Source organism: Lithobates pipiens, unplaced genomic scaffold (genome assembly GCF_037356315.1).
Source record: "Lithobates pipiens isolate NorthernLeopardFrog02 unplaced genomic scaffold, aLitPip1_a1.2 Scaffold_25, whole genome shotgun sequence".
NCBI lineage: Eukaryota > Metazoa > Chordata > Amphibia > Anura > Ranidae > Lithobates > Lithobates pipiens.
In genome coordinates this window covers 44,963,994-44,989,400 of record NW_027507787.1, presented here as the reverse complement: position 1 = coordinate 44,989,400, position 25,407 = coordinate 44,963,994, and the positions used below count along the sequence as shown (strand labels likewise).

At 40.7% G+C, this 25,407-nt stretch overlaps 2 protein-coding genes across 6 annotated transcripts in view; one reads left to right on the top strand and one right to left on the bottom strand.

Annotated features, from left to right (window-relative positions):
* Positions 1–1,766, bottom strand: part of ECD (ecdysoneless cell cycle regulator) — a 30,090-nt gene extending 28,324 nt beyond the window's left edge. The window contains exon 1 of the mRNA XM_077454394.1: positions 1,612–1,766. The gene's annotated coding sequence lies outside the window, so the exon portion shown is untranslated. The remainder of the gene's footprint in view (positions 1–1,611) is intronic.
* The window catches only part of FAM149B1 (family with sequence similarity 149 member B1), a 56,284-nt gene continuing 32,581 nt past the window's right edge, over positions 1,705–25,407 (top strand). For all 5 annotated transcript variants that reach the window (XR_013262737.1, XR_013262736.1, XR_013262738.1 and 2 more), the window contains exons 1-9: positions 1,705–1,784; positions 4,286–4,362; positions 6,640–6,750; positions 8,108–8,231; positions 12,039–12,181; positions 16,710–16,829; positions 18,144–18,305; positions 18,534–18,721; positions 24,675–24,808. Coding sequence is in view for 2 of the 5 variants with exons in the window: in XM_077454396.1 (XP_077310522.1) it covers positions 4,316–4,362; positions 6,640–6,750; positions 8,108–8,231; positions 12,039–12,181; positions 16,710–16,829; positions 18,144–18,305; positions 18,534–18,721; positions 24,675–24,808 (1,029 nt within the window). In the remaining 3 variants the exon portion in view is untranslated. The remainder of the gene's footprint in view (positions 1,785–4,285; positions 4,363–6,639; positions 6,751–8,107; positions 8,232–12,038; positions 12,182–16,709; positions 16,830–18,143; positions 18,306–18,533; positions 18,722–24,674; positions 24,809–25,407) is intronic.

The window sequence follows — 25,407 nt, the reverse complement described above, 5'->3', positions numbered from 1 at the left end:
AGCCAAGGCTGAACTTCTCCTTTAAATAGCTTTGTAGTCTCCTTTTCTTGCTAAGGCTTATCATAGTAAATTATGCTTATGTCTTATGCTTATTACATCATGGTCGGTGAGAAAAGAGATACTAAAAGCACATTCTGTTTGCTTGCAGCCCAATTTTTTCTTTACAGGGCTAGATAGGTTAGTGTTAGAATGTTGGTGACTATACATGCCGGGATTTTAGTTTTAGCATGGACTTCCATTTTAAAAGGCATGTAAACCCTCAATGTTTTTCAGTTTAATGCATTCTATGCATTAACTGCTTGCTGACCAGCCGCCACAGTTATACTGAAGTAGGATGGCTTGGCTGCGTGAATCGTTGTAGCTGTATGTCGGTCCCCTTAATAGCTATAGCAGGCACCTCCTAGTGTTAACTCCTTCAGTGCCATTTATACATTGATCAGTGGCTTTTTTTTTAGCTCTGATCATGCAATAATGTCAGTAGTGTCAAAAGTGTCCGATCTGTCCACCGCAATGTCGCAGTCCCGCTAAAAATCATTGATCACCCCCATTACTAGTAAAAAAATGCCATAAATATAGCCCCTATTGTGTAGACGCTATAACTTTTGCGCAAACCGATCAATATACGCTTTTTTTTTTTACCAAAAATATGTAAAAGAATACATAATGACCTAAACTGATGAAGACATTTTTTATTTTTTAAATAGTTGTTATAGCAAAAAAATATATATTTTTTTCAAAATTGGCACTTTTTTTATAGTGCAAAAATAAAAACTGCAGGCGATCAAATACCACCAAAAGAAAGCTCTATTTGTGGGGAAAAGACTTCAACTTTGTTTGTGTACAGCATCGCATGACCGCGCAATTGTTAGTTAAATTGACACAGTGGCAATCACAAAAAAAAAATGGCCTGGCCATTAAGGGGGTAAATCCTTCTGGGGCTGAAGTGGTTAAGGTGAAAAACACAAACAAAAAAAACTTCTGCAGTGCAGCAGCGCCGCCGCCCCCCCCCCCCCCCCCCCCTTTACTTACCTGAACCCAATTTTTCCAGGAATGTGAACAAGCCCAGCAGCTGCTGTCTCAGGTCCTCATTGGACAGAGTGATAGCAGCAGGGGCCACTGGCTCCTGCTGCTGATCAATCAAATCCAGTGGCGCGGGAGCCAGAGTCCTGCTCTCTGTGTCAATGGACGCAGCAGCAGGACTCAGGAGCGCACCCACACGAGTGCCCCCTTGGAAAGCGGGTCTCTAAGGGGGCACTCGATGCTGGGAGGAGCCAGGAGCGCCACTGGGGGACCCCTGTAGAGGAGGATCAGGGTCACTCTATGCAAAACCCTTGCACAGAGGCAGTAAGTATAACCTGTTTGTTATTTTAAAAAAATAAAATAAAAAAACATGCACACAAGGCTTTACAACCCCTTTAAGTTTCTCTTGCACTGAGTAAGCTTGAGCTAAAAGCAGACTAGCTGCCAGGCACAGCTGCTCCAGATTCTGTCTGCTCAAGTCTTCGATAGTTCACCCTCAGTTTTCACTAAAGTATATCTAATAGAGTTGAAGACAATAAAACGTGTCATAAAGGAAACATCAATAAGACCTGAAGCCCCCTGTACACGTACCTTGTTCCTCCCCAGCTGTCACACTACACACACTGCATGGATATTTTCCTTGGTGACATCATCACCCAGCGCCTCCTGGAGGAACATGTGACTAGCGACGGCGCACAGGCTGACGTTTCCAGCTGTCATGACGACTGTGGAGCGTCCTGACCGCGGCCTGACAGCAGAAGATGGTGAGAATGTTATCCCGGAGCCAGAGGAGTCCATGTAGGAGTGAGGAGGGCGGAGGGTGAAGGGTGGAGCAGAGGGACATTTCTTCACGGAGCGATCTTCTGTGTGTAATGGTTACAGGATGAGAGGAGCAGCAGCTCTGTGCTAGCCGTGTGAAGCCTGATGTGATTGTATGGGAGATGGTCACAGCCTTTAGGGAGTCAGAGGATAGGATCACAGCACCCAAATACCATCTGTCTCTGATAGGTGGAGTCTGATGGGCTGAGCCATTCACTGGCTTATCCCATATTAGAGATGTCACTGACATGATGACAAGCTGTGTCCCTAATCACCTTTGGATGGATGACCCCACTGGGTGTGCTGCTCAGCTTTCCTGATGTATGGGAACTCACTCGTGTGACCCCTGACATCCTAGAGTAGAACTAAAGGCAACATTTTTGTGTTTAGTTTTGGAGTGGAGAGGGATTAGAACCCCTGTCAGATTTCATTGCTGTCTATGCCCCCCATTAGGGAGATTCACCTTCTCTATTGATCTCGGTTACTGTTATCATCGAAAATAAAAGAAAATCAAAATTTGGGTTCTCCCTCAAACAGGAATAGAGGGGAACTCTTAAACTAGTTCTGGAAACAACCAGGGATCCTCTAACTTTGGAGGGATTTTCTCACACTTTTTGTGTTGGCTATGGGACAGGAAGTAAAGAGAAATATCCTCAATGGGACACAGAAGGCAAAAAAAAAACAAAACAAAAAACAACTGACTGGGGTTATAACCCTCCCTTAATCTATCCGAAATTAAGAAAATAGTCTTTGGTTCCACTTTAATATAGTACGTAAAGCTCAGCATAGCATTTTTTACTTTAATGCATACACAACAGTGCTTGTGCTAAACAACCTCTCCCCTAAAGCCTTGTTCACACAGGGTGTATGATGCGTGACGGACATATTTACCTGCACAGGGATGAACATCCCCATTGCTGTCAATTGGGATTAAACAGCTGCACAGACACAGCTGCTGCTCCCAATGTGACATCCATGTGCAGCCCCAAACTTACCCTGGGTGCCATGCACCCACATGAATGTCACATTGGGAGCAACAGCTGTGTCCATGCAGCTGCTTAGTCCTAATAGACAAGAATAGCATTGCCCACATGGGGATGCATTGAACACCTTTTCATCCCCTGCAGGTAAACATGGTCAGCACATGGGGCACAGATTCAAACACCCAATGTGAATGAGGCCTAACACTTACCTGCTGTCCTTGTCACCGCCACCATGGTCCTCCATGATCCCGACCATTCCCCCAAACATTCTGGCTGAAGAAGGGAGGTGAGGGCAGGGGAGAGACTGACTCCTGCAGCTGTCTGTCTGGAGGTGAGAGGAAGGAGCAGGAGCATTTCTTTCTGGGTGCTCTGTGTTTCCATGGACACACACAGCCCCAGCTGGGAATGTGCCGCATGGGTGTGTCCTCTGCAGCCGTCATGGCAAAGGAGACACTCCCAATCTGGGGGGATAGGGGGGGGGGGTTCGGGCAGGAGCAGTTTTGGGACCAAAACAACCTGAAAGGGTGGATTTTTAAGGAAGCAGTCCACACATTAAATGTAAGTCTGGATTTCCTGAGCTAAAATTTAAACAAAGAAAAAAGGGTTTGGTATCACTTTATATGGCCACACATATTATTTAGTGAATGAAATGCTACAGAAAACTGAGACTGAGTCAGAGACTGCAGACACACAATGGGATATAGAGACAGGATACAGAGACATTAGGAAAATAGGTAACTCAATATTATTATTTATAGTGGAACTTTACCCACAACAACTTATAAAAATGATGTTCTTTAACAAGGAACATACATTCCACATTAATAATTGTGATACCAAAATTAGTATGTGCTGTAAATTGCATCCAGCATTGCTCCTGTTTATTCTTGCTGGAGGCTGCCATTTTGTTGAAGCCCAGATCCCCTGAACAGAAGTAAATCTTTAGCCTGTCAGCAGATCGGTCTCTACATTTTATGCAGAGTGCTGGAAAATGGAGAGCAACTCGTGTGCAGAGCAGGGTAAGACAGTGTATTACTGGATTTTACACAGTATAGGAACTTATTTTTAATTTAATATTTTACATACCATCCAGCAAAAAGGGACAGCCTCAAGTGATCTAGCAGGACTTAATGTTCTGACTAAAGTTCCACTTTAAATGCATTGCACAATTGTTTCAATCATTCGATTGTGTTTATAATCAGATAGTAAATCTATGGAAAATACCATCATTTATGTAATGGTTCAGTTTTTGGCCACCATTAGACAAGAAACAAGGACTACCAATCCCCCAACTTAGTAGAAAATAATTGTATAGTAGAGTTGCAACCTGTGGTCAATGGCCACATATAGTGCATTTGTTCCTTGACATTAAGGATACATATGGAAACAAATAAACTAAGAGCACAAATGAAAGGACACTCATTGTAATCACAAACTAACATGTATATGTCTTTACAATGCAGGCTTCTTGGAGTCGTGATTAAGTGACTAGAATGATTTCCAGATACAAAAGGAAACCAGTATCACAGATTTTGCACATGTAAGTTGAATGTATTATAACTGAAACAACATTTCTCTGTTTATTTCACATTCCTTGTTTCCAGTAACCTTCTGATTTCTTGTACTATCACTGTCGCCTTTGTCTGTATTTTTTATTTTTTTTGTTGTGACCTATAAAGGATTGCTGGACACATCCCTGAGCTGTGCATGTTAGTGATGAAAGAACAAAATCCACTACAGATTAAAGTGGATGTAAATCTAATTGATTTATTTATTTAATGAAGACTTCTACCTGGTACAGTAGAGGATGTCAAGTCATCTGTGCCCAGTCTTGCCACGAAGAGTTAATCCAGCTCTGAGCAATTTTCTGGTCTTTTTATTTAGTAAGATAAAAAATGACACACAGATAAGTTTGTGTCGCCACATACCCCACTGCCATAGCTCCCAACTGTCCCTGATTTTGAGGGACTGTCCCTTATTTTGAACAAAGTCCCTCTTTCCTCCTCATTTGTCCCTCATTTTAGTTTAGTTGTATATAAAATGCACTATTCATCTATCTATCTAGCTATCAAAGTGTTTCACAGTGCTAAACTTTTCACTTAATTTCTACATTTCTGCATTTGTAAATTTCAAAAGCCAATATAAAGGAATAGTAGTGGTTAAAAAAAGCACTTGTGGTTTTAGCCAATCATTTTCTTTAATACAATTCTCCTTTAAGGGACATGGCAGGGGTGTGTCCTAGGCCTGCATACTTTTGCTAATAGGTGTCCCTCATTCCCATCTCAGAATATTGGGAGGTATGCCCACTGCTGTCACTGACATCTTATGTCTTTATCTCATGCATGGCATCGATTCCAGCTTCACATCACTCCTCCTTTCTTCTCCAGCTCTCCCAGGATTGGCTGCTCTACACCTCAGCATGATTGGGCATGCTGAAGTCATGTGGTGCCTTTCCTAAGTTTTGACTGGATGTTACTCAAAAGTCAGCAGTAGGAGAGTATTGGCATACTTTTAGTGGTTAGTTTAAGGATAGTAAAGGGTTGGCATTTAGGGGTAATATTAGATGGAATGTCCTTAAACCTACCTAGATTGTAAGCTCTAACGAGCAGGGCCCTCTGATTCCTCCTGTGTTGAATTGTATTTTAACTGTACTGTCTGCCCTCATGTTGTAAAGCACTGTGCAAACTGTTGCGCTATATAAATCCTGTATAATAATAGTAATTTGAAAAAAGTGCATATCATATACCTTTTTACAATTTGTTGGGTCTCCTTTACTTTTTTTTTTTCTTTCCGCTATCTACCTTTTAGTACATGATTCTTTTTTTCCCCTGTACATTACATCCGTTTCTGCAGTGGTTCATTTTACTAGCAGACTCTATAGAGCCACTGCAGCATCTGCGCTCCCCCAATGGGAATATACAATGATGTGCATCTGCTTTGTGTGCTTACATACATAGGCAGCACAGAGTGGCTAGAGATGTAGGGTATGTGGATCCACCCTCCTCCTTGCCCATGTGTCTAGGACTGACATTTTTTCACTATACAAATAAAATAAAGTTTATTAACCCCTTTGTTACAACCACCTCCCAGCCCTTTAGCATACCTCCCAACTTTCTAGGATGGGAATGAGGAACACCTATTAGCGAATGTATGTAGGCATAGGATACACCCCCCTGCCACACCCCCTTAAAGAAGAATTGTACAAAAAAAGTGATTTTACTACTATTCCTTTATATTGGCTTTTGTAATCTACAAATGCAGCAATTTAGAAATTGGATGAAAGGTTTAGCACTGGGAAACACTTAATTGATAAGTAGTGGATTTTATATACTATACATATAGGTCAGATCAAAATGAGGGACAAATGAGAAAGAAAAGAGGGATAGAGGGACTTTGTCTTCTGAATGAGGGACAGTCCCTTCAAATCAGGGACAATCGAGGAGCTATGCCTTTAGGAGTTCTAAAAGTTGGGATGCAGAGACGGGCATTGGGCCATGTGACTGTTTGGCGGTCATATGATCAGAAAGCTCCCGATCACAAGTATGCATAGGGAGCACTGTTGCTGAAATCCTCCCACTATGAGCTGCAGTGTCTGGGAGAGGGAGCATGTGAAATGAAGAAGGATATGACTCAGGGAAGCAAAAGGAAGTTTTTTGTTTACTTTATGAGGCTTGTGCATCACCTAGTAACTGGATTTAGTACTTGTTAAAACATACAGGAGATATGTATAATCTGTTTACTTGTGTTCCAACCCTATAAAAATGTGAGCTACGTAGTTGATTTTTAAATAGTGTATATATTTTGTGTATATTTTCAGAAATCAGACACTTGCTAAAGCTGCAGAGAATCATCCTCCTCCGGACAGAGTAGACAGTTTACCTGCGTCTCGTGGCAGTGAACGATATGTAGCAGCTTCTGAACATGAAAGGTACTAGCTGGATTGTCTTCAGACTATAAGCAAAGTAGAAGCACTTAGAAGCGCTTAGTAATAATAAAACACAGCAGGGGAAATTTAATAAAAGCTGCTGCACCACTGTTCTGGCTTAAAAGGATAGGTTCACACAAAAAATAAATATAAATGCGCATCTTTTTTGCACATAAAAGAAATGTAAATTTTTTTTTTTTTATTGGGAGCCTGGAAAGCATTGCAGATTTGTAGCATGTTGCAAAAGGTGAATTTATCCTTTAATCCCTCTTGTTAATATATTGTGCCAAATTCATGAAGCATTTGCAACAATTTTGGTTCTGATAACAACTCGTGCACCAAATTCAGATAGTTTTAAAATGCGCCACATTTACATTGTTGCATTGAATGCACCACTTTTGCATTGTGTTGCGTTGAATGCACCAAATGTAAAAGTGGAGCTAATTAAGACCAGCTCAGAAAAACTGTCTCAGACAGATTTTGTGAAAGTGTCTCACATGCATTTTAAAAGTGACCCAGTATAATTCAAGTACAAGTTCTAGACAGGTACATGAATGCGCATTCTTCACCACTTTTCGAATGCATGAGAGACACTTTTCTGCGCCAGGATTTGTGAATTCCATGGAGTGTGGCTAACAAAAGCGGAAACGCACACCTCATTCAATGCGACACACTATAAAAGTGGCACATTTTAGCATTTACCTGGACTTAGTGCACAAGTCGCTGTCAGAGCTAAAAGTGTTGCAAATGCTTCATGAATTTAGCGCAATGCATTAAAAAGAGGGATTTTCGCCAGAAAAGTGGCGCAGCAGCTTCATTGATTTCCCCCACAGCTTCAAATTATTAGGCTGGTCATGTTTAATAGGTGTAATATAAGATAAGAGTAGAGATTTTATTTTTTTATTTTGTTGCTTGTCTACAGATATGCTTGAACAAAGCAATTTGTGGTTGACCTCCGCATAGGTTAAATCTGATGTTCATTATGTTTTCCTTTTTATGTTTGAATAATTCCATGACGATTTGCTCAATCTAATACTGGGTGGACCACCTGCAGACTGTGTGAAGCGCCATTTGCTAAAGAAGCTTCATTGAACAAGAAAACACTTTATTTACCATATCTTTCTCTTTCAATCAGTTACTGTATATGGCAAACTACAAATATATTGTTTCTGGTTACAGCATGCATTATATATATATATATATATATATATATATAATATATATATATATATATATATATATATATATATTATATGTACATATATATATACCAAACCAGAAGATTGTTAACCAAACTTTTGAATTGTTTTACATGAGGTGATTAGTGAAGATATCTTTTGTTTTTGTTTTTTCCCCTCAGTAATTCAGAGGTTTCAGAAAATTCTGCAACCCAGAGAAATGACACAGAGCTTTCATGGTCAGAATTTCAAAGTTGTACTGAACTCTCCACTGATAACAGCTCAGTTATATCTTGGGGCTTTGATGTAAGTACAGCGACTGGTTGACTTAGAATTTCATGAGACACACACTATATCTGTTCATATTAACTAGTTTGGCATTAGAGAAATTTTTTTTTTCATTTTTTCACTCATAGAAAAATCTTTATTTTAAATTTGTTTTATTAAAGTTTTTCACATTTAAAAAAATCTTACATACTTTGCAAAACAATTTGCAAATCATTCATAATAATACTCAACATTTTCAGGGTTCACATAAATGCATAAAAATAAATTTACATTAAGTACTTGACTGGATCGATCCTTAACATACGTTTAAATTCAAGAAAAAAATATATATATCTACACCACGGCATATCCATCTAAGTTATTAACAAAAAAAAAGGGAGGGGGAAGTGAAAGAGAAGGAGGGGGGAATTTTCCAGATCAATATCCCCACATAACCCGTGTCTATTTATCTTTTACTTTCAAGGAGAGAGAGTCTAACCTCTCTACCTCCGTGTTATCCAACTTCATGTTGTGAAAAAAAAAGAAAAAAAAAAAGAATGGGGGAGGTTATCTACCCCCTATAACCTACATCACCCCATTATGAATCCTATTATTAACCATACTGTTTTCTTCTTACCCGTGACTATTTTTCCTACTTTCAAAGCGTAGAGAGGGGGAATTCCTCTCCCTCTATCCCCATTACCGTCCTCCTTTGATTTGTATAGAAAAATCTTCATTTTTGGCCATAAAATTACTTAAACCTCCAGAACATTTTTTATTTTCTGTAGAGTATTTGCACAACTGTTTATCGAATGCAAATTTTCAAAAATATAATAACATGAATTATATAATATAATTATATAATAACATGAATTACAATATAATACCCATTTTTTGTTAAAATATAAAAGATGGGGTTGCGTGGGGTAAATAGATACAAAACATAGCAAGTCTTAAAATTGCATCACCCATGATATCTCAAAAAACTACTGAACTCAAAAATCTCCATACTGTAAGAGAAGCTTTAAAAGCCTTTACCGCTCATCAGGTTAAAAGTTAATGATGATGGTACTCAGTGTTTATATATTTGTACCAGAGGCGATACTCCTATCTCTTTGAAAGGTTAAAAGTTAACCAGGAGATCTTGTGCTAGAATTACTGCTCTCACTCATTTACAGCGATACCTCACATGTGTGATGCAGTTTACACGCATGTGAACACCTTGGGCATGCGTTTGCTGGTGTACGGGGCAACATTGGTTACAGCTAATTTTTTATTACAGTTTTATGTAAATTTTTTTAATTTTTTTTTTACTTTATTGCTATCACGGTGGATTAATAACCCCCTTCCCCCATTTGATAGCATTGGGCAGGTGACAGATACTTTTTATAGAAATGAGGGGTCTGATAGATCTCAATGTCTCCCCTGCCTTCATCACAGCATCTAACTGAGCACAGATCTGCTTAGTTAGATGCTCCCCTAGCTTGTACCTGCGAGAAAATGAAGGATCTGAAACCGGAAGTGACGAATCGCCATTGCTTATGGTTTCTTGCAGTACAGGGGACATCAAGGCATGGATGTGTCCCCCCGCTTTCCATCCTGAAGTCGGCGGTTGCAGTCCTGGGTCCCTGGTAAGAACGGGAGAGCCTAGAAACTACACTGGGGGGAAAGGCACCAGTGGGGGGGGGGATCTAGAGCCCATAACAGTAAAGTGTGTGTGTGTGTGTGTGTGTGTATATATGTATGTTTATGTTACATATCTGAGTGTGGATCCCATGGTTTGTTATTATTGAAATGGGCTAAGCATGTATGGGCTTTCCTGAGCCGCAGTGCATTCGCAGTTGACATGTCGGCCCGGGCCCACATGCCATATCTTTATGGGCGCCGCGGCCCCGGGGTAGGGTGACCTTGCCGGTTTCCCGGTAGGCCAGTCTTGCCCTCACCGCTGCACCCGTGTTTATTAGAAAAAAAAAAACGAAGCTAGGGGTTACAGATTGGTAATCCTTGACATCAGGGAGAGGAATATTAAAAGGAATGTTCCCATAGAAAGTAATCTCCAAAAGAGAGCGCTGTAGGTATGAGAACTCTGTGAGCACGAAGAAATTATTGAATTGACCAAAGTGAAGATTATATCCATGTTCTATTAAGAATTTTGATTGCAGATGACCATTTTTTTTTTTTTTTTACTAAGGTTTTTAAGAGGTTTCCACAACAGAGTTGAGGAAAAAGCATCCAACCTCCTGGGACACTAGCCGAAAAATGAGTCATGACGGTTGGGGGTGGGATTATATGTGGGCTGGTTTAACAAGTTTTGTCAGTTTTTAGACCTCCTGAAGTTGGCAGTATAACCCACATGTCCAAGACTTCAATCCTGTGTCACTCAAAGGACAATAAAGAAAGTGAATTTATAACATGTTTAGAGGTCGACCGGTATATCAGCCGGCCGATATTTGGTGTTTTTTAATTAATTGGCATTGCCCGATTGTGCTAATAAAAAAGGCAGATTATATCTTCAACAGGATTTGCAAAAGACTTCTGTAATAGAAGTCAATGCAAGTTGCCTGAACTTAATCTGTGGAGCCTTTGCTCTTCTCTGGGCTGCCAAAAAAAGATCAAATAGATACAATGTTTCTTCTTCAATGAACTGAACTCCCTGTGTAGAGTTCTCAGTTTAACCATTTAAAGACTAAATCTTTTCTGACACTTTATGCTTACAAGTAAAAATCCTGTATTTTCTGCTAGAAACTCACTTAGAACCCCCAAAAATTATATATATTTTTTTAGCAGAGACTCTAGGGAATAAAATAGCGGTTGTTGCAATATTTTATGTCACACGGTATTTGCGCAGAGGTCTTTCAAGCGCAATTTTTTTGGGAAAAAATACACTAATGATTAAAAAAAAAAAAAAAAACTTTTTTCGTCCAAAAGTTTTGAGTAACTGGTTTTCGTATTTTTATATTTATTATATCGTTTTTTTTAAATCTAAATTATACATACAAGTGAACTGATTGGAGGTTTGTTTTGTTTAATAAATGTTTAAAAGTAAGAAATATTCTGTATTACTTATTACTGAAGGCTGCTTTCACACTGGAGCAGGCAGGCGTTGACAGTAAAACGCTGCTAGTTTTAGCGGCACTTTACCATCATTTTAGCGACGCTATTCGGCTGCTAGCGGGGCGCTTATAACCCAGCTAGTGGCCGAGGAAGGAATTAAATGTGCCCATGAACCGCCGCTGCCAAATCGCATTGCAGGCAGCGGTGCCCATTCATTTCAATGGGCAGGAGTGGTGGAGGAGCGGTATACACCAATCCAAAGATGCTGCTTGCAGGATTTCTTTTTTTTTTCTTTTTAACGTCCTGCCAGTGCATCGCCTCAGTGTTAAAGCACTCGGGCTTTCACACAGACTGCAGTGGAGCTGCTTTGCAGGCACTTTACAGGCACTATTTTTATCCCAAAAGCGCCTGAAAAATGCCCCAGTGTGAAAGGTGTCTAACTGTTAGATTTTATGAGATGAAGGGAAAAAAATGAAAAAAACGGCCTAACGTATCGGCCCAAAAAAAAAACGGCATCATATATCGGCCTCCGCGATTTCTAAATATCAGCATCGGCCAGAGAGAAACCCATATCGGTCGACCTCTAAACATGTTTAACTTTTTCTTTTTTTTTTTTTTTACATGTACTTTGCCTTACCATCAATCTTTGTATCTTTTTATTACTGTATCAACTATACTCAGAGATAGAAACCAAGGATAAAGATATCCCAAGTAATTGTAGAAATTGCTTACATACATGTAGTCATTTTAGGTGTAACTCCTGTGGCATGTGATACATTTTGCTTTTTACAGGAGTTTGACCAGGCCGCAACACGTCGGGTGCAAAAGATTTTCAAACAGATTGATGAATTGCTCTATGAACAGAAGGCCGGCACATTGGTGGAGGGTCTACAGGAAGAGTGCCACCAATGGATGTCCTCCTTCCCACATCTGCGGTATGTCACTGTGATTGCAGACTTAGCTGTCTTCCAGCATTACATTTGTAGCAGAACACATCTTGTAAGCATTGCACAACTGTAAATAGACTTTGCATGTATATAGAAAAAAGTCCAGTACTTTGTGTTGCCAGTTACCAAGAGAGGCCTAACTTAAAACCCGCTTCTGAAATATGAATAAAAGCAGAGGTCTCAGTTTGATGTATTTGCAGATATGCATACAGTATCTCACAAACGTGAATAAACCCCTCACATTTGTGTAAATATTATATTATATCTTTTCATTTGAAAACAATGAAGAAATGACACTTTGCTACAATGTAAATTAGTAAGTGTACAGTTTGTATAACAGTGTAAATTTGCTATCCCCTCAAAATAACTAATTAATGTCTAATACTCATTCTCATACTGGTCACTGGAAGTTCAACATGGCACCTCATGGCAAAGAACTCTCTGAGGATCTGAAAAAAGTATTGCTGCTTTACAGATCTAAACCCTATTGATCATCTGTGGGGCATCCTCAAATGGAAGGTGGAGGAGCGCAAGATCTCTAACATTCACCAGTTCCATGATGTCATAATGGAGGAGTGGAAGAGGACTCCAGTGGCAACCTGTTAAGCTCTGGTGAACTCCATGCCCAAGAGGGTTAAGACAGTGCTGTAAAATAATGGTGACCACACAAAATATTGACACTTTGGGCCCAATTTGGACATTTTCACTTAGGGGTGTAATCACTTTTGTTTTCAGAGGTTTAGACATTAATGGCTGTGTGTTGAGTTATTTTGAGGGGACAGCAAATTTACACCGTTGTACACTCACTACTTTACATTGTAGCAAAGTGTCATTTATTCAGTGTTGTCACATGAAAAGATATAATAAAATATTTACACAAATTTGAGGGGTGTACTCACTTTTGTGAGATACTGTTTGTAGAAGCCAGACACTGCTATTAAAATGCTTCTCATCTATAGAAGTACCATCATTGGGACCTGTGTAGACTTGCTTAGAAGATGAAGGTTGCTTATTACTATGAATTTATTACAATAGCGGTATCTCGGTAACTCATACAGTATACAGTACCTACAAATGTGTGACCTGTAGACCTCTGTGTTAAATACTAATTTAGGAGCAGGTTTTACATTGGCTCATCTTTCCTATCTGTCATGTAGCAGTAAACTTGCTTCTAACTTTCTGTTTATAGTGGATTGTGGGCTCCTTGAGGGTAGGGAATGATGTGAGTGTGCAATGTGTATGAACAGGGACAATTGTAGACACACACTCGGGTTGAACTGGATGGACTGGTGTCTTTATTCAACCTTACTAACTATGTAACTATGTATAACCACATACCTTGGGTCAGCTCCGCCCCCCTGACCACAGAAGGACCACCTTAGTAGCAAATAAAAAAGAGCCACTGTCCCTTACCCAGTGTTCCTTTTTTCACCCTCGCTCCAGATCCACCTAATTTTTTTTTTCCTGTCATGTTCCCACTCTGATTCAGCTTCTCCAGGGGGCAGACATCCATGTAGCCAGGTAAACCAGGTGTATTGGATGTACCCAAGGGTGTCGGGTTCTACTGCTATTGTAGCGTAAACTGTCCTGGGCAGGAGAGCTTGTGGTACTCCTGCTCCTTTAGAGGGTTTGCATTGGGTAGCGTGCTTGCCCGGTTTCCCTAGTGTGCTTGTGCGCGATTCTAGGCTAGGTTCACATCTGTGCAGCTGCACGAGCCGTGTTTTGCATGGGCACAGCAGCCCATTCATTTTAATGGGCTGCCATGTCTCCTGAAAGGGAAGGAAAAAGGTCCCTGCAGCATTTCAGAAATCTCGGCTAGCACGAGAACCACAAGTGGAGTGCCGTTCCCAGTGTGGGTACGATTTCCAGTGTGTGCGGCACACATCACTCCTGCGCCTTTCTGTGCAGGTGATTGTGGCTGCGGGAACAGGAGTATTCACGCAGCAGTAATCACACACACGGATGTAAAACTATCCTAAAGGAGAAATCTAAGGGGGGACTCTGAACTAAGGAGGTTTCTGATCTAAAGGGGGACTCTTTTATATAAGGGAAGATTCTACAGGGGGGCTGATGATATAAGGTGGAATGCTGATTTAAGGGGGGACTCGTGATCTAAGGAAGGGAAGCTGATTTAAAGAGGGCTCTTTTGTAAGGGAAGATTCTGATCTAAAGGGGCGCTCCAGATTTAAGGGGGAGGGGAAATAGGTGGGCTCTGATCCAGTTTCTCTTGGTCCAGAAGGGGACTATAAACTAAGGGGGTATTTCTGATATAAGGGATGATGAATAGAAGGTTTCTGAGCTAAAGAGTGGGGGCTGAAAGAATAAGCAGACCTTTTAGTTTTGGTGCCAGTGCTGGGAGTTATTTATTGTATCCACTGACACCAGTGCTTGCAGTTCTTATTATGCTTACTGACACTAGTGTTGGGGCTTATTGTTGCATCCACTGACACCAGTGTTGGGAGTTATTGCGTTTACTGACACCAGTGTTGGGGGCTTATTATTGCATCAAACTGAAAAGAGGCATGGAGGAGCTCATTTATGAGGAAAGATGAGAGGAACTGAATTTATTCACTCTTGAGAAGAGGAGATTAAGGGGGATATGATCAACATATGTACATTTATAAGTGGTCCATATAGCGAACTTGGTGTTGAGTAATTCATTTTACGGTCATCACTGAGGACAAGGGGGCACTCTTTACATCTAGAGGAAAAGAGATTTCATCTCCAAATAAGGAAAGGTTTCTTCACAGGAAGAGCTGTGGAAATGTGGACTCCCTCCAGAGGTGGTTCTGGCCAGCTCAGTAGATTGCTTTAAGAAAGGCCTGGATTCTTTCCTAAATGTACATGATATAACTGGGTACTGACATTTATAGGTAAAGTTGATCCTGGGAAAATCCGATGTCCTCTCTGGGATCAGGAAGGAATGTTTTCCCCTGCTGTAGCAAATTGGATCCTGCTTTTCTGTTTTTTTTTTTTTTTGCCTTCCTCTGGATCAACTGTGGGTATAAGATTGGGTATATGGGATTGTATGATATATTTTTTATTTTATTTATTAATTTTTTTTCTTTTATGATTGAACTAGTTGGACGTGTGTCTTTTTTCAACCTGACTAATTATGTAATGTTGGGGTTTGTTATTACTCACTGACACAAATGTTGGAGGCGTCCGCTGACACCAATTTTGGGGGCTTATTATTGCGTCCACTGACACCAATGCTGGGTCTTATTATTGCTTCCACTGACACCAATGTTGGGGCTTATTATTGCGTCCACTGACACCAGTGTTGGGGCTTATTATTGCGTCCACTGACATCAATGCTGGGGCTTATTATTGCGTCTTCTGACACCAGTGTTGGGGGCTTATAATTGTGTTTGCTGACACCAATGTTGGGGGTTTATTATTGCGTCCACTGATACCAATTCTGGGAGTTATTATTGCATTTACTGACACCAGTGTTGGGGGTTATTATTGTGTCCATTGACACGAATGCCGGGGCTTGCATTCGCTGACAATGCTAGAGGGTTATTTTTGCACTCACTGACACCATTATTGTACTGCCAATTTCTTCAGTGTGTATTGCAATGTGCTGCAAAAAATGCAGCAGGACCAACATTTTTGAGCACTGAGGTGCAAAAATATGCTGTTATTGTGCAGCCCGCTGGAGGTTTCGGGCCGCATTTCAGCTCCTCTATGATTTTCGTGCTGACCACCACTTTTCTAGACAATAACTAGAACCTCAGAGCATGGCTGAGTGACACCGTACATATTCCGCAATGGGCAGATATAGTACACAGGGCTGGTCTCCACTCATGGCCGTGGGTCATGTATTGAGATTCCAGTCAATCTCTCTGGTCTAACGTGTAATTTAATCTGCTTTCTGAGTTGTTTGCTCGATGGATGTGTATAGAGTAAAACAAGGGCTTTTCTACAGGGAGAAGATCAGAACAACAAAGCCAAGTTATGCCCATACAGAACACATAAAACCCGGAAGGAAGTTATTGGGTCAAAGGGGAAACTTTCTATGTCTGAAACATGGATAACCCTAAAAGTATCTACCAATCACAGACTGGAATCGCTAAGGGCTTGTTCCCTTGTGAGATTAGAAGGCGGTAAAACCCTACGGTTGAGCCGCATGAGGCTCTACATTAGATATAGAATATTAAGACCCCTCTTTAGATGTACACATCTCCAGAATCTTGCTGACCATTGGGGGCAGGGGTCATGTGGGATGTTCACAAATTGCCTCATAGACATTTTCTTCCAGAACATATTTTTAATGTTTAGGCTTGTGTATATGTGGGGACCTGTGCTGTGTAGAAATTACGGTATAGCTCTCAGAAGAAAATTAATTGTATCCAATACGTAGTATCAGGGTACAATAAAGAGAATTACAATAGTAGCAACATTGTAATAAGCCAATCAATAAATCAGTCAATCTATATCAATAAATAAATGGCTTTGATGGAGATAATTTGTTTCTATCCATGCTTATTCTGATCAATGTTTTTTATTTCAGAATACAAGGCAGGCAGACAGTGGCTCCAGTTGAAGATGGGTACAGGTGGTATTCCAGCCAGCCCTCGGAAGCTGCTTCTTCCACAGCCTACAGTTCAACCCATGGCAGAGATTCCAATGAGTGAGCATTAAATGAGCAAAGTAATATTTTGAGGCTTAAAAAAAAAAAAAAAACACACAAAGACATTTTATATTATTGTGCATTTCCAACTTTGTGGCAACATTTGGGGAAGGCCCTTCTGATCCAGCATGACTGTGCCCCTGTACACAAAGCTAGATCCATAAATAAGTTCAGTGAAGCTGGCCCCCCTGCAATCGGCTCAAATAAAAACTCCAATGCATTTCTTTAGTGCCAGGTTTGTGCTGTTTTGTTCTATAAAAATGTAAATTTGTGCTGCTATTACAGAGAGTAAAACGGTACAAACGTGGCACTAACCAACCAGCCTGGTTTAATTTATTTTTGCTGTTATAGGGGGGCTGGGTGATGTCCTTGCCTGGACAAAAACAATTGCTAATATCTTAAAAATAAAAGCAGCACAAATTTTAAAAATGTAAAAACGGCACAAACGTAGTACTTAAGAAACACACTGGAGTTTTTATTATGTGCTGATTGTGAGGGTCAGCTTCACTGAGCTCCATAAATACAAGATTTGATGAGTTTGTTGTGGAGGAACTCTCTGATATAAATCCTACTGCACACCTTTGGGATGAATTGGAATGCAAATTGAGAGCCAGGTATTTTCATCCATCATCAGTACCTAACCTCTTAAGTCCTTTGATTGCTGAATGGGCACAAATTCCGATAGGCAAACTTCAAAATCTTGTTAGAGCCTTCAGAGAAGAGGGGAGGCTGTTGAAGTCACAAAGGGGAACCAGCTCCAAGCCCATGGCTTTAGGATGGGATGTCCAGCTCCAGCAAATTAATGCATGTTGCTCAGGTGTCACAAAACTTTTGGCTAAGGACAGTCTTACACAAAGCAAATTTCTTTCCTGCAATAGCTTAATTCCTCCATAAACACAGACAGTGTTAATGTGAGAATCTGTCCTGCAGGGCCATTGTCTTCTCCCAGCAGGCGAGGGTGGAGCAAGCTGTCTGTGCCAGGAGAAGACAGTGATTATTGCTAGTGGCTATAGCAGCCGCTTACGATAATTGCAGATAAAACTTGGCATGCTGGATGTACCCAAGTAAATCGCTTAACTTGGTAAATTCAGCCTGCCCAAACGCGGTTCGAACCTCGGTAGGTTCCTGCTGTACCAGCCGAGATTCGAATGGTGTAAGGCCTGCCTAAATGATGTAGGTCTCCTGTCCAGCATGTTTTGAGGTGGGGAGGAAATTACCTACAGAAACAGGGCATATCATTATTGGACTATAAAGTTTGCAAAATATACTATCCTAGTATTATGATGTATCTTCATTTATAATTCTGTTTTTCAGGCTAGGCATTTATGGTACAAAATGTCCACTCTCCACAACTAGTGACCCCAGCACCCCCATGTCCTTTTCCCTCTCTGGTGAAGATGATGAGGAGGATGCCGTAGGTGTCATCATGTCAGATGGCATTATGGAGGAATATTTGGCTTTTGACAGCCGAGATAAGTGAGTAATAGTCACTGAAAGGTAATTTTCCAGCAGGTAATATGGCAGCAGTATGTTTCTGCTGCTCCAGAAAAACACTGAAACAAATTTAAAAAAAAATGTTTTAACTTCATAGACATTTCTTGTCAGACATTAAATGAATTTTGTGTCAAAGATTTACTTTTACTATTTCAGCTGTTGCAGGCAGATAAAGAATGAGACAATGTGAAGATAACATTTTTTTCTTAGGGATGATGAGCTCTTTGAATGGCACCGAGTAATGTCCTTGGACAGCCTGAAGATGGGTTACCCCCCTATTTCCCCACAGTACTGCAAGAAAGAAGCTGTGTTGGCCTGTCTGTTCGATGATGTCTGGAGGGAAGTGGTTGGCTGTTTAGAGGAACTCATTTGTAGACATTGGGAAGAATCAATCTCAGGTGAGTGTGGTGAAAACCTGCTAGTATGAAACGTATACACAACAAAAACATCACTGTAGTTAAAGCATATCCTAATTGGCTGATTTACAAAATGAGTTGAGAATAATCACACAATTTATTTTGTGAATATTCACTTCATTTATCCAATCATGTAAAAAACAATTCTTGTTTACTTATTTCTTCTGTAGTTGATTGGGTACTCAATCAAAGTGCACAGGAATTTTCTTTTCACATGACTGAATAATTGAATATTCCCACTATTTATTTATTTGTTTGGAGATTGCCAACATCTTTTAGTAAATCAGCTAAAAAATCTAAAATTTAAATTAGAATTCCAGGGTATCTAATCTTAAAAATGCTCCCTCCTCCCATTGAACACCCTATGATGACTAACCTGTTTAAGAAAGATGTATATACTTACCTATTTTCAGGTCGGTACAGTCTGGGCACTTGATACAGCTTCCCTGTGTCAGCCAGCAATGGCTGCATGAGAGAGGAGGGAGCGCAGACAACGGGTGGACCATAAGTAAGCCTGTGAGTGACGTCAGGACTCCTAGGCCATTCCAGCTTTTATCATGTGTTCCCTCCTGTCCCCTGTGACTGACCTGGCCTGAAAATTGGTAAGCATATACAAATTTTCGACTACTCTAGATTTTGTTTGCCATGCTCAGTTGAGAGCATACCTCCATGCTCTTCCAGTAGACTGTAAAAGGACGAGGATGCCATCCTCATTTGAACAAATTTGTTTGGATAGAAAACCTATAAGGCATACTTTATACTGCGTTAGGAAACTGACTTAAAAAATATTTTTTCACAGCCACAAAAGAAGATAATTCTCTTTGCACATAAATCTTCCATAGCCGACAATACCAAGAAGCTGGCTACAAGATTTATCTTCTCTGTTATTTACTATAATCACCCAAAGTGAAGGTCAAAGAAAATCCCAAATTTTGCCTTGCACCCAGAACATAAATATTGGGGAAAGCTTCCAGTGGGCACATTTGTTATGTTGGACCTGGTGATAACCAGGGATTTCCTTCAGCTGGGTATTCAGCAGCAACTGGCCGAATTTCGATCTGTGTGTACCCTTTTTTATTGAACGGAAGCCGATAATCAGGCTGGCTTTTGTCGAACGGGCCTGCTTGAAAACTTGCAATCGAACAGCCATTTCAGCAAATGCATTCTGACGGGGGGAGATCCCTGCACTCATATCGTTTGTGTGGATGCAGGAGTTTTTTTTTGCTTTTTTTTGTTTTTTTATAGCCTGCAAGTTTGAATGAAAAAAACTCAGTGTGTATACCCAGCTTAACTTTGGAGGGATTTCTTCTCACTCCTTGTTTGGCTACGGGACAAGAAGTGAAGGGAAATCTCTCCAATGGGACACAGAGGACAAAGAAAACTGACAGGAGTTATTACCATCCCTTATGCCGCGTACACACGATCGGAAAAAGCTCTGATGGTTTTCCCGATGGAATTCCGACGGGATTTTACTCAAGCCTTCTTGCATACACACGATCACACCAAATTCCGACTGTCAAGAATGAGGTGATGTACAACACGTACAACGGGACTAGAAAAAGGAAGTTCAATACGTAGTAGCCAATAGCTTCCATCTCGTAAGTTGAATCTGAGCATGCGTGAGTTTTTGCACATCGGAATTGCATACACACAATCGAAATGTCCGATAGAAAGTTTTTCTGTCAGAAAAATTGAGAACATGCTCTCAAATTTTTGCTGGCGGGAATTCGGCCAGCTAAATTCTGATGGAGCATACACACGGTCGCATTTTCCGATGAAAAGCTCTCATTGGTCTTTTACTGGCCGAAATTCCGATCGTGTGTACGAGGCATTACTTTTCCCCAAAGAGAAAAAAGTGTTGCCTTTAGGCCCCGTTCACATGTGGATGATTTGAATTGTGACAATTCTGCCCGTGCAATATACAGGATAGTCAAAATGATACATATATTGTGTAATACTTCAGAATGGGAAGATAAATAAAAAATCATTCTATCCAGAACTGGACACCGGCAGTCCATTGCCTTTCAGAAATATTTTAGGAGATTAAAAAAATCATACGTTTTCTTCTAATCTGACCTCCTGAGTTTCACTGGGAACAATCTCTGATAGCACTCTGCATTGCCTGGTCTCCTCCAATCCAGTTCTTTGTTCAGATGTTTATACTGCTGAAATGCTTTCATAATACAACAGACATGAGTAAAATGAAATCAGTAATTACGAGTAAATAGCAAAGAGGTATATTCCAGACACCCAAACTGCATTCCATTGTATCATTGAGACATTCTGCAACTGGAAAACAACTAATCTGTGATTCATTTTGAATAGGGGCACCAGAAGGGGCAACTGTGCGGAAATGTAGCATTATAGTGTGCCTGATACCATACCATTCTGCTACTTGCACCAAAGGATGCCAATACATGCAGAGGATTATGAAAGTTTCCTGTGGCACTAGGGAGGAGGGTGGACAATTTAGAGAGGGAAAGCTTGATATTATCTCCCATGTTGCATTTGAAAGGCAGTGATTTGCCTAGGTCGCCTGTGACCTGGAAGGCCCCAGGATCCTTTTTTAAAATTTTCTGCACTGTTCATTGCATTGTTGGCTATACTGTGGGGACTTTGCATGTTTACTTTTAGTCTTGAGCTCTGCTTTAAAGTGGTTGTAAACCTCAGACATGAGATGTGAACAAACCATAGCCCTCTGTATAAGTGAAAAATCTGTCTGCTGCTTCATTCCTCTGCTATCAGCATGAATCACTTCTGACAAGTTTTTTCCTGATGCCAAGAGAAAAAGGGTGACGGGAGGGATCTCCAGCAGATTGACAGCCTCAGCTCTGTTCCTGTGAGCTGTGTGAAGGAGGATGCTCCTCTTCCCTCCAGTCAGCTCTCAGAGCTTCAACCACTTTTTTTTCGACAACTCTCAGGCAAGCCACTTTTAATAGCTGTAGAGAAGAGAAGACTGTAGATTGACAGATACAACTTATGTAGGAGGATTTGTTTCATCTCTGTGTATCAACTGAGAATAGTCCCTTCACTGGGTATATGTAAGCGTTTACCACCACTCTAACCACATGTGCTGTCCATGACATTTTTTTTACGTTTTTCACAAATGTGTTGAAATTGTCTGAATATAGAGGCCCTTGAGAATAACATGGTGGCTGTTGCAATTTTTGATGTACTAGGATATCTGTGCAGCCAGTTATCAAATTCTAGTTTTCAGGGGAAAATACACTAAAATAAATTTTGGTGCTTACATACACAATATAATACCCATTTTTTTTAGCAAATGATAAAAAATTCCAAACTCCAAAATTGGGCATGTGTGGGAAATGGTGTCATTTTTCATTGATGATGCTTTAAAATCTTTTACAGGTTATCTGTTTAGGGTTAACCAGTATGGCACTTGAATTGTTCTTCTCACTCTAACATTGGCAACAATATTTCACATGTATGGCTCTGTAACTGTTCATACACACGTGATTTATTTTTCATTTAACTTTATTGCTATCCCAGGAGGGTTAACAAGTCCCTTATGTGATAGCAGTGAGCAGGTGACAGGTCCTCTTTATAGGCAAATCAGGGGTCTATTAAACCCACAAAGTCTCCTCTGCCCTTCAGTGCAGCTGATCAAGCACAGATCATGCTTGATTATCTGCTTCCCTGGCTGTAACTGCCAGGGAATAACCTTTCTGAAATCATTATTAATTCCAGGTTTGTTAGTCACAGCGGACATCAGGGAATGGATGTTTCTCACTCTCCTCTGTATTTAGCTATCTCAGCCATATACCACCACTTCTGGCTCTCAGGAGAAATGGGAAACCCTGGGCTGTATAGATGACTTTTACTAAACAGCTGATCATCAGCTGTAAAAAATTATACCAAACTTCAGTCTGAGATTTTTTTATATGTTCTACAGACATAAAGTGGTTAAAGTGACTCTCGCTAGAAAACCAAAAGGTAGGGGCAGCCTGTAAAAGAATAATAATTATATTACTTACCTGTCCAGCAGGTGGTGATCATGCCTTAGCTAAAATGATAATGGCTGCCTTCTTCTTGCAGCTTACACAAAGTACGGTACAGTATAAAAATCATAATTTATGGTTCATGATTAGGGAGGAGCTCAGTCTTAGTTCAGATATTAGTCCTAGTCCATAGGCATTAAATCAACCAAATATCCAGAGATGTATATCATAGAGATTTTGAACTGATAAATACATTGCTGTGAAAAAGTATTTGCCCCACCTGATTCATTTTTTTTCTGCATATTTCTCACACTTAAATGATTCAGATCATCAAACAAATTTTAATATTACACAAAGATAACTTGAGTAAACCCATGATGCGTTTTTTAAATTATTATTTAATTTATTAAGGGAATAAAGCTGTTCAAACCTGCCTGGCCCTATGTGAAAAAGTATTTCCCCCTTCCATGCTAAATCATGAATGAACTGTGATTAACCACAACTTTTTGGAAAGCTGAGTTCGATTTAATTTGCCACACCCAGGCCTGATTACTGCCAGACCTGTTGAAGCAAGAAATCGCATAAATAGAAGCTGACAAAGTGAAGCACGCTAACAGATCACAAAAAGCCACACATCATGCTACAATCTAAAAAAAATTCAAGAACAGATTAGAAACAAAGTACTGTAATGTAAATGTATCGGTCTAGGAAGGGGTTTAAAGCCATTTCTAAGGCTTTGGAACTCCAGTGAACCACGGGAAGAGCCATTATCCACAAATGGGGATAACTTGGAACAGTAGCGAGCCTTCCCAGGAGTGGCTGGCCTACAAAAATTAGAGCACGACGAGTCATCCAGGAAGTCATAAAAGAACCCAGAACAACATCTAAAGAACTGCAGGCCTCACTTGCCTCAGGTAACATCAGTGTTGATGATTCAACAATAAGAAAGAGACGGGCAAAGATGGCATCCATGGGAGAGTTCCAAGGCCAAAGTCACTGCTGACCAAAAAGAACACAAAGGCTCGTCTCACATTCACCAAAAAACATCTTGATTATCCCCAAGACTTTTAGGCAAATATTCTGTGGACTAATGAGACAAAAATTTAACTTTTTGGAAGGTGTGCATCCCTGTGCATCTGGCATAAAACTAATACAGCATTTCATAACAAGAACATCATACCAACAGTCAGATATGGTGGTGGTAGCGTGATGGTCTGGGACTGCTTTGCAGCTTCAGGACCTGGATGACTTACCATAATTGATGTAACCATGAAAACTGAGCTCTACCAGAAAATCCTAAAGGAGAATGTCTGGCCATCAGTTCACGACCTCAAGATCAAGAGCACTTGGGTTATGCAGCAGGACAATGATCCGGAACACAACAGCAAGTCCACCTCCAAATGGTTCAAACAAAGCAAAATTTAGGTTTTGGCGTGGCCTAGTCAAAGCCCGGACTTAAATCCAATTGAGATGCTGTATCATCACCTTACACAGGCCGTTCATGCTGGAAAACCCTTCAATGTGGCTGAATTAAAACAATTCTGAAAAGAATAGTAGGCCAAAGTTGCTCCACAGCAATGTGAAAGACTCATTGGCAGTTATCGCAGACGCTTGATTGCAGTTGTTGCTGCCAAGGGTGGCACAACCAGTTATTAGGTTTGGGGCAATTACATTTTCACATAAAGCCAGGCAGGTTTGGACAGCTTTTTTGCCTTAATACATAAAACCATCATTTAAAAACTGCATTTTGTATTTACTCGGGTTATCTTTGTGTAATAAAATTTGTTTAATCTGAGCCATTTAAGTGTAATAAATATGCAAAAAAATCAGAAATACTTTTTCACAGCATTGTATACTCACCCTTTAAATTTAGATCTAGCTATCACTCCTGCATAATATAAAAGTCCTTTAGATACAAATGGCCTTATTTGCTTGCTGATTTGATGATAATTCTATATGTATATATTATTTTGCAGATGATGACAGACATGACATAGCAATTAAAACCACTAGAGTGGAGTCTCTTAATCCGTACGCTCCTCTCCAGCGTCTTCCATTGGTTCTACCTCCTGTTCCACATTCCAAAATTCCTGCCATCTCCCCCAATGTGGTAAGAGTAATCCCGCACTGACATGATAATTGTACCTTTACAGCCAGCTACTGAAATTGGTGGCTGTATTCCTCAAATTGGAAATAATTGCAGCATTTTAAAAAGCAATGCTGTTGCTAAAATTGTTATGTCCTGTTAAGGCCGCGTACACACGCGCGGACTGTTTGCCCAACCTTGTTCGTCAAACAGTTTCGGCAAACAGTCCGCTCAAAATTTGCATGAGCGGACTTGCCCACACACGAGCGGACTGTTTCAACGAACTGTTTGCCAAACAGTCCGCTCAACTTTTGAAATGAACGGACTCGCCCACGTAAGGCGGAGGCAAATCCGCCCATTTCGAGCGCGTGTACAGGTAGGCGGGGCCCGCGAAGGAGACGTCGCGGGCTCCGCCGCCTGGAATGGGCTTAAAGGGGAACCACAACGCCGAAAAAAATCGGCGTGGGGGTTCCCCCAAAGTCCACACCAGACCCTTGTCCGAGCACGCTACCCGGCCGGCCAGGAAAGGGGGGCGAGCGAGCGCGCCCCCCCTCCTGAGCCGTACCAGGCCGCGTGCCCTCAACATGGGGGGTGCCTTGGGGAAGGGGGGGCCGCGCGGCCCC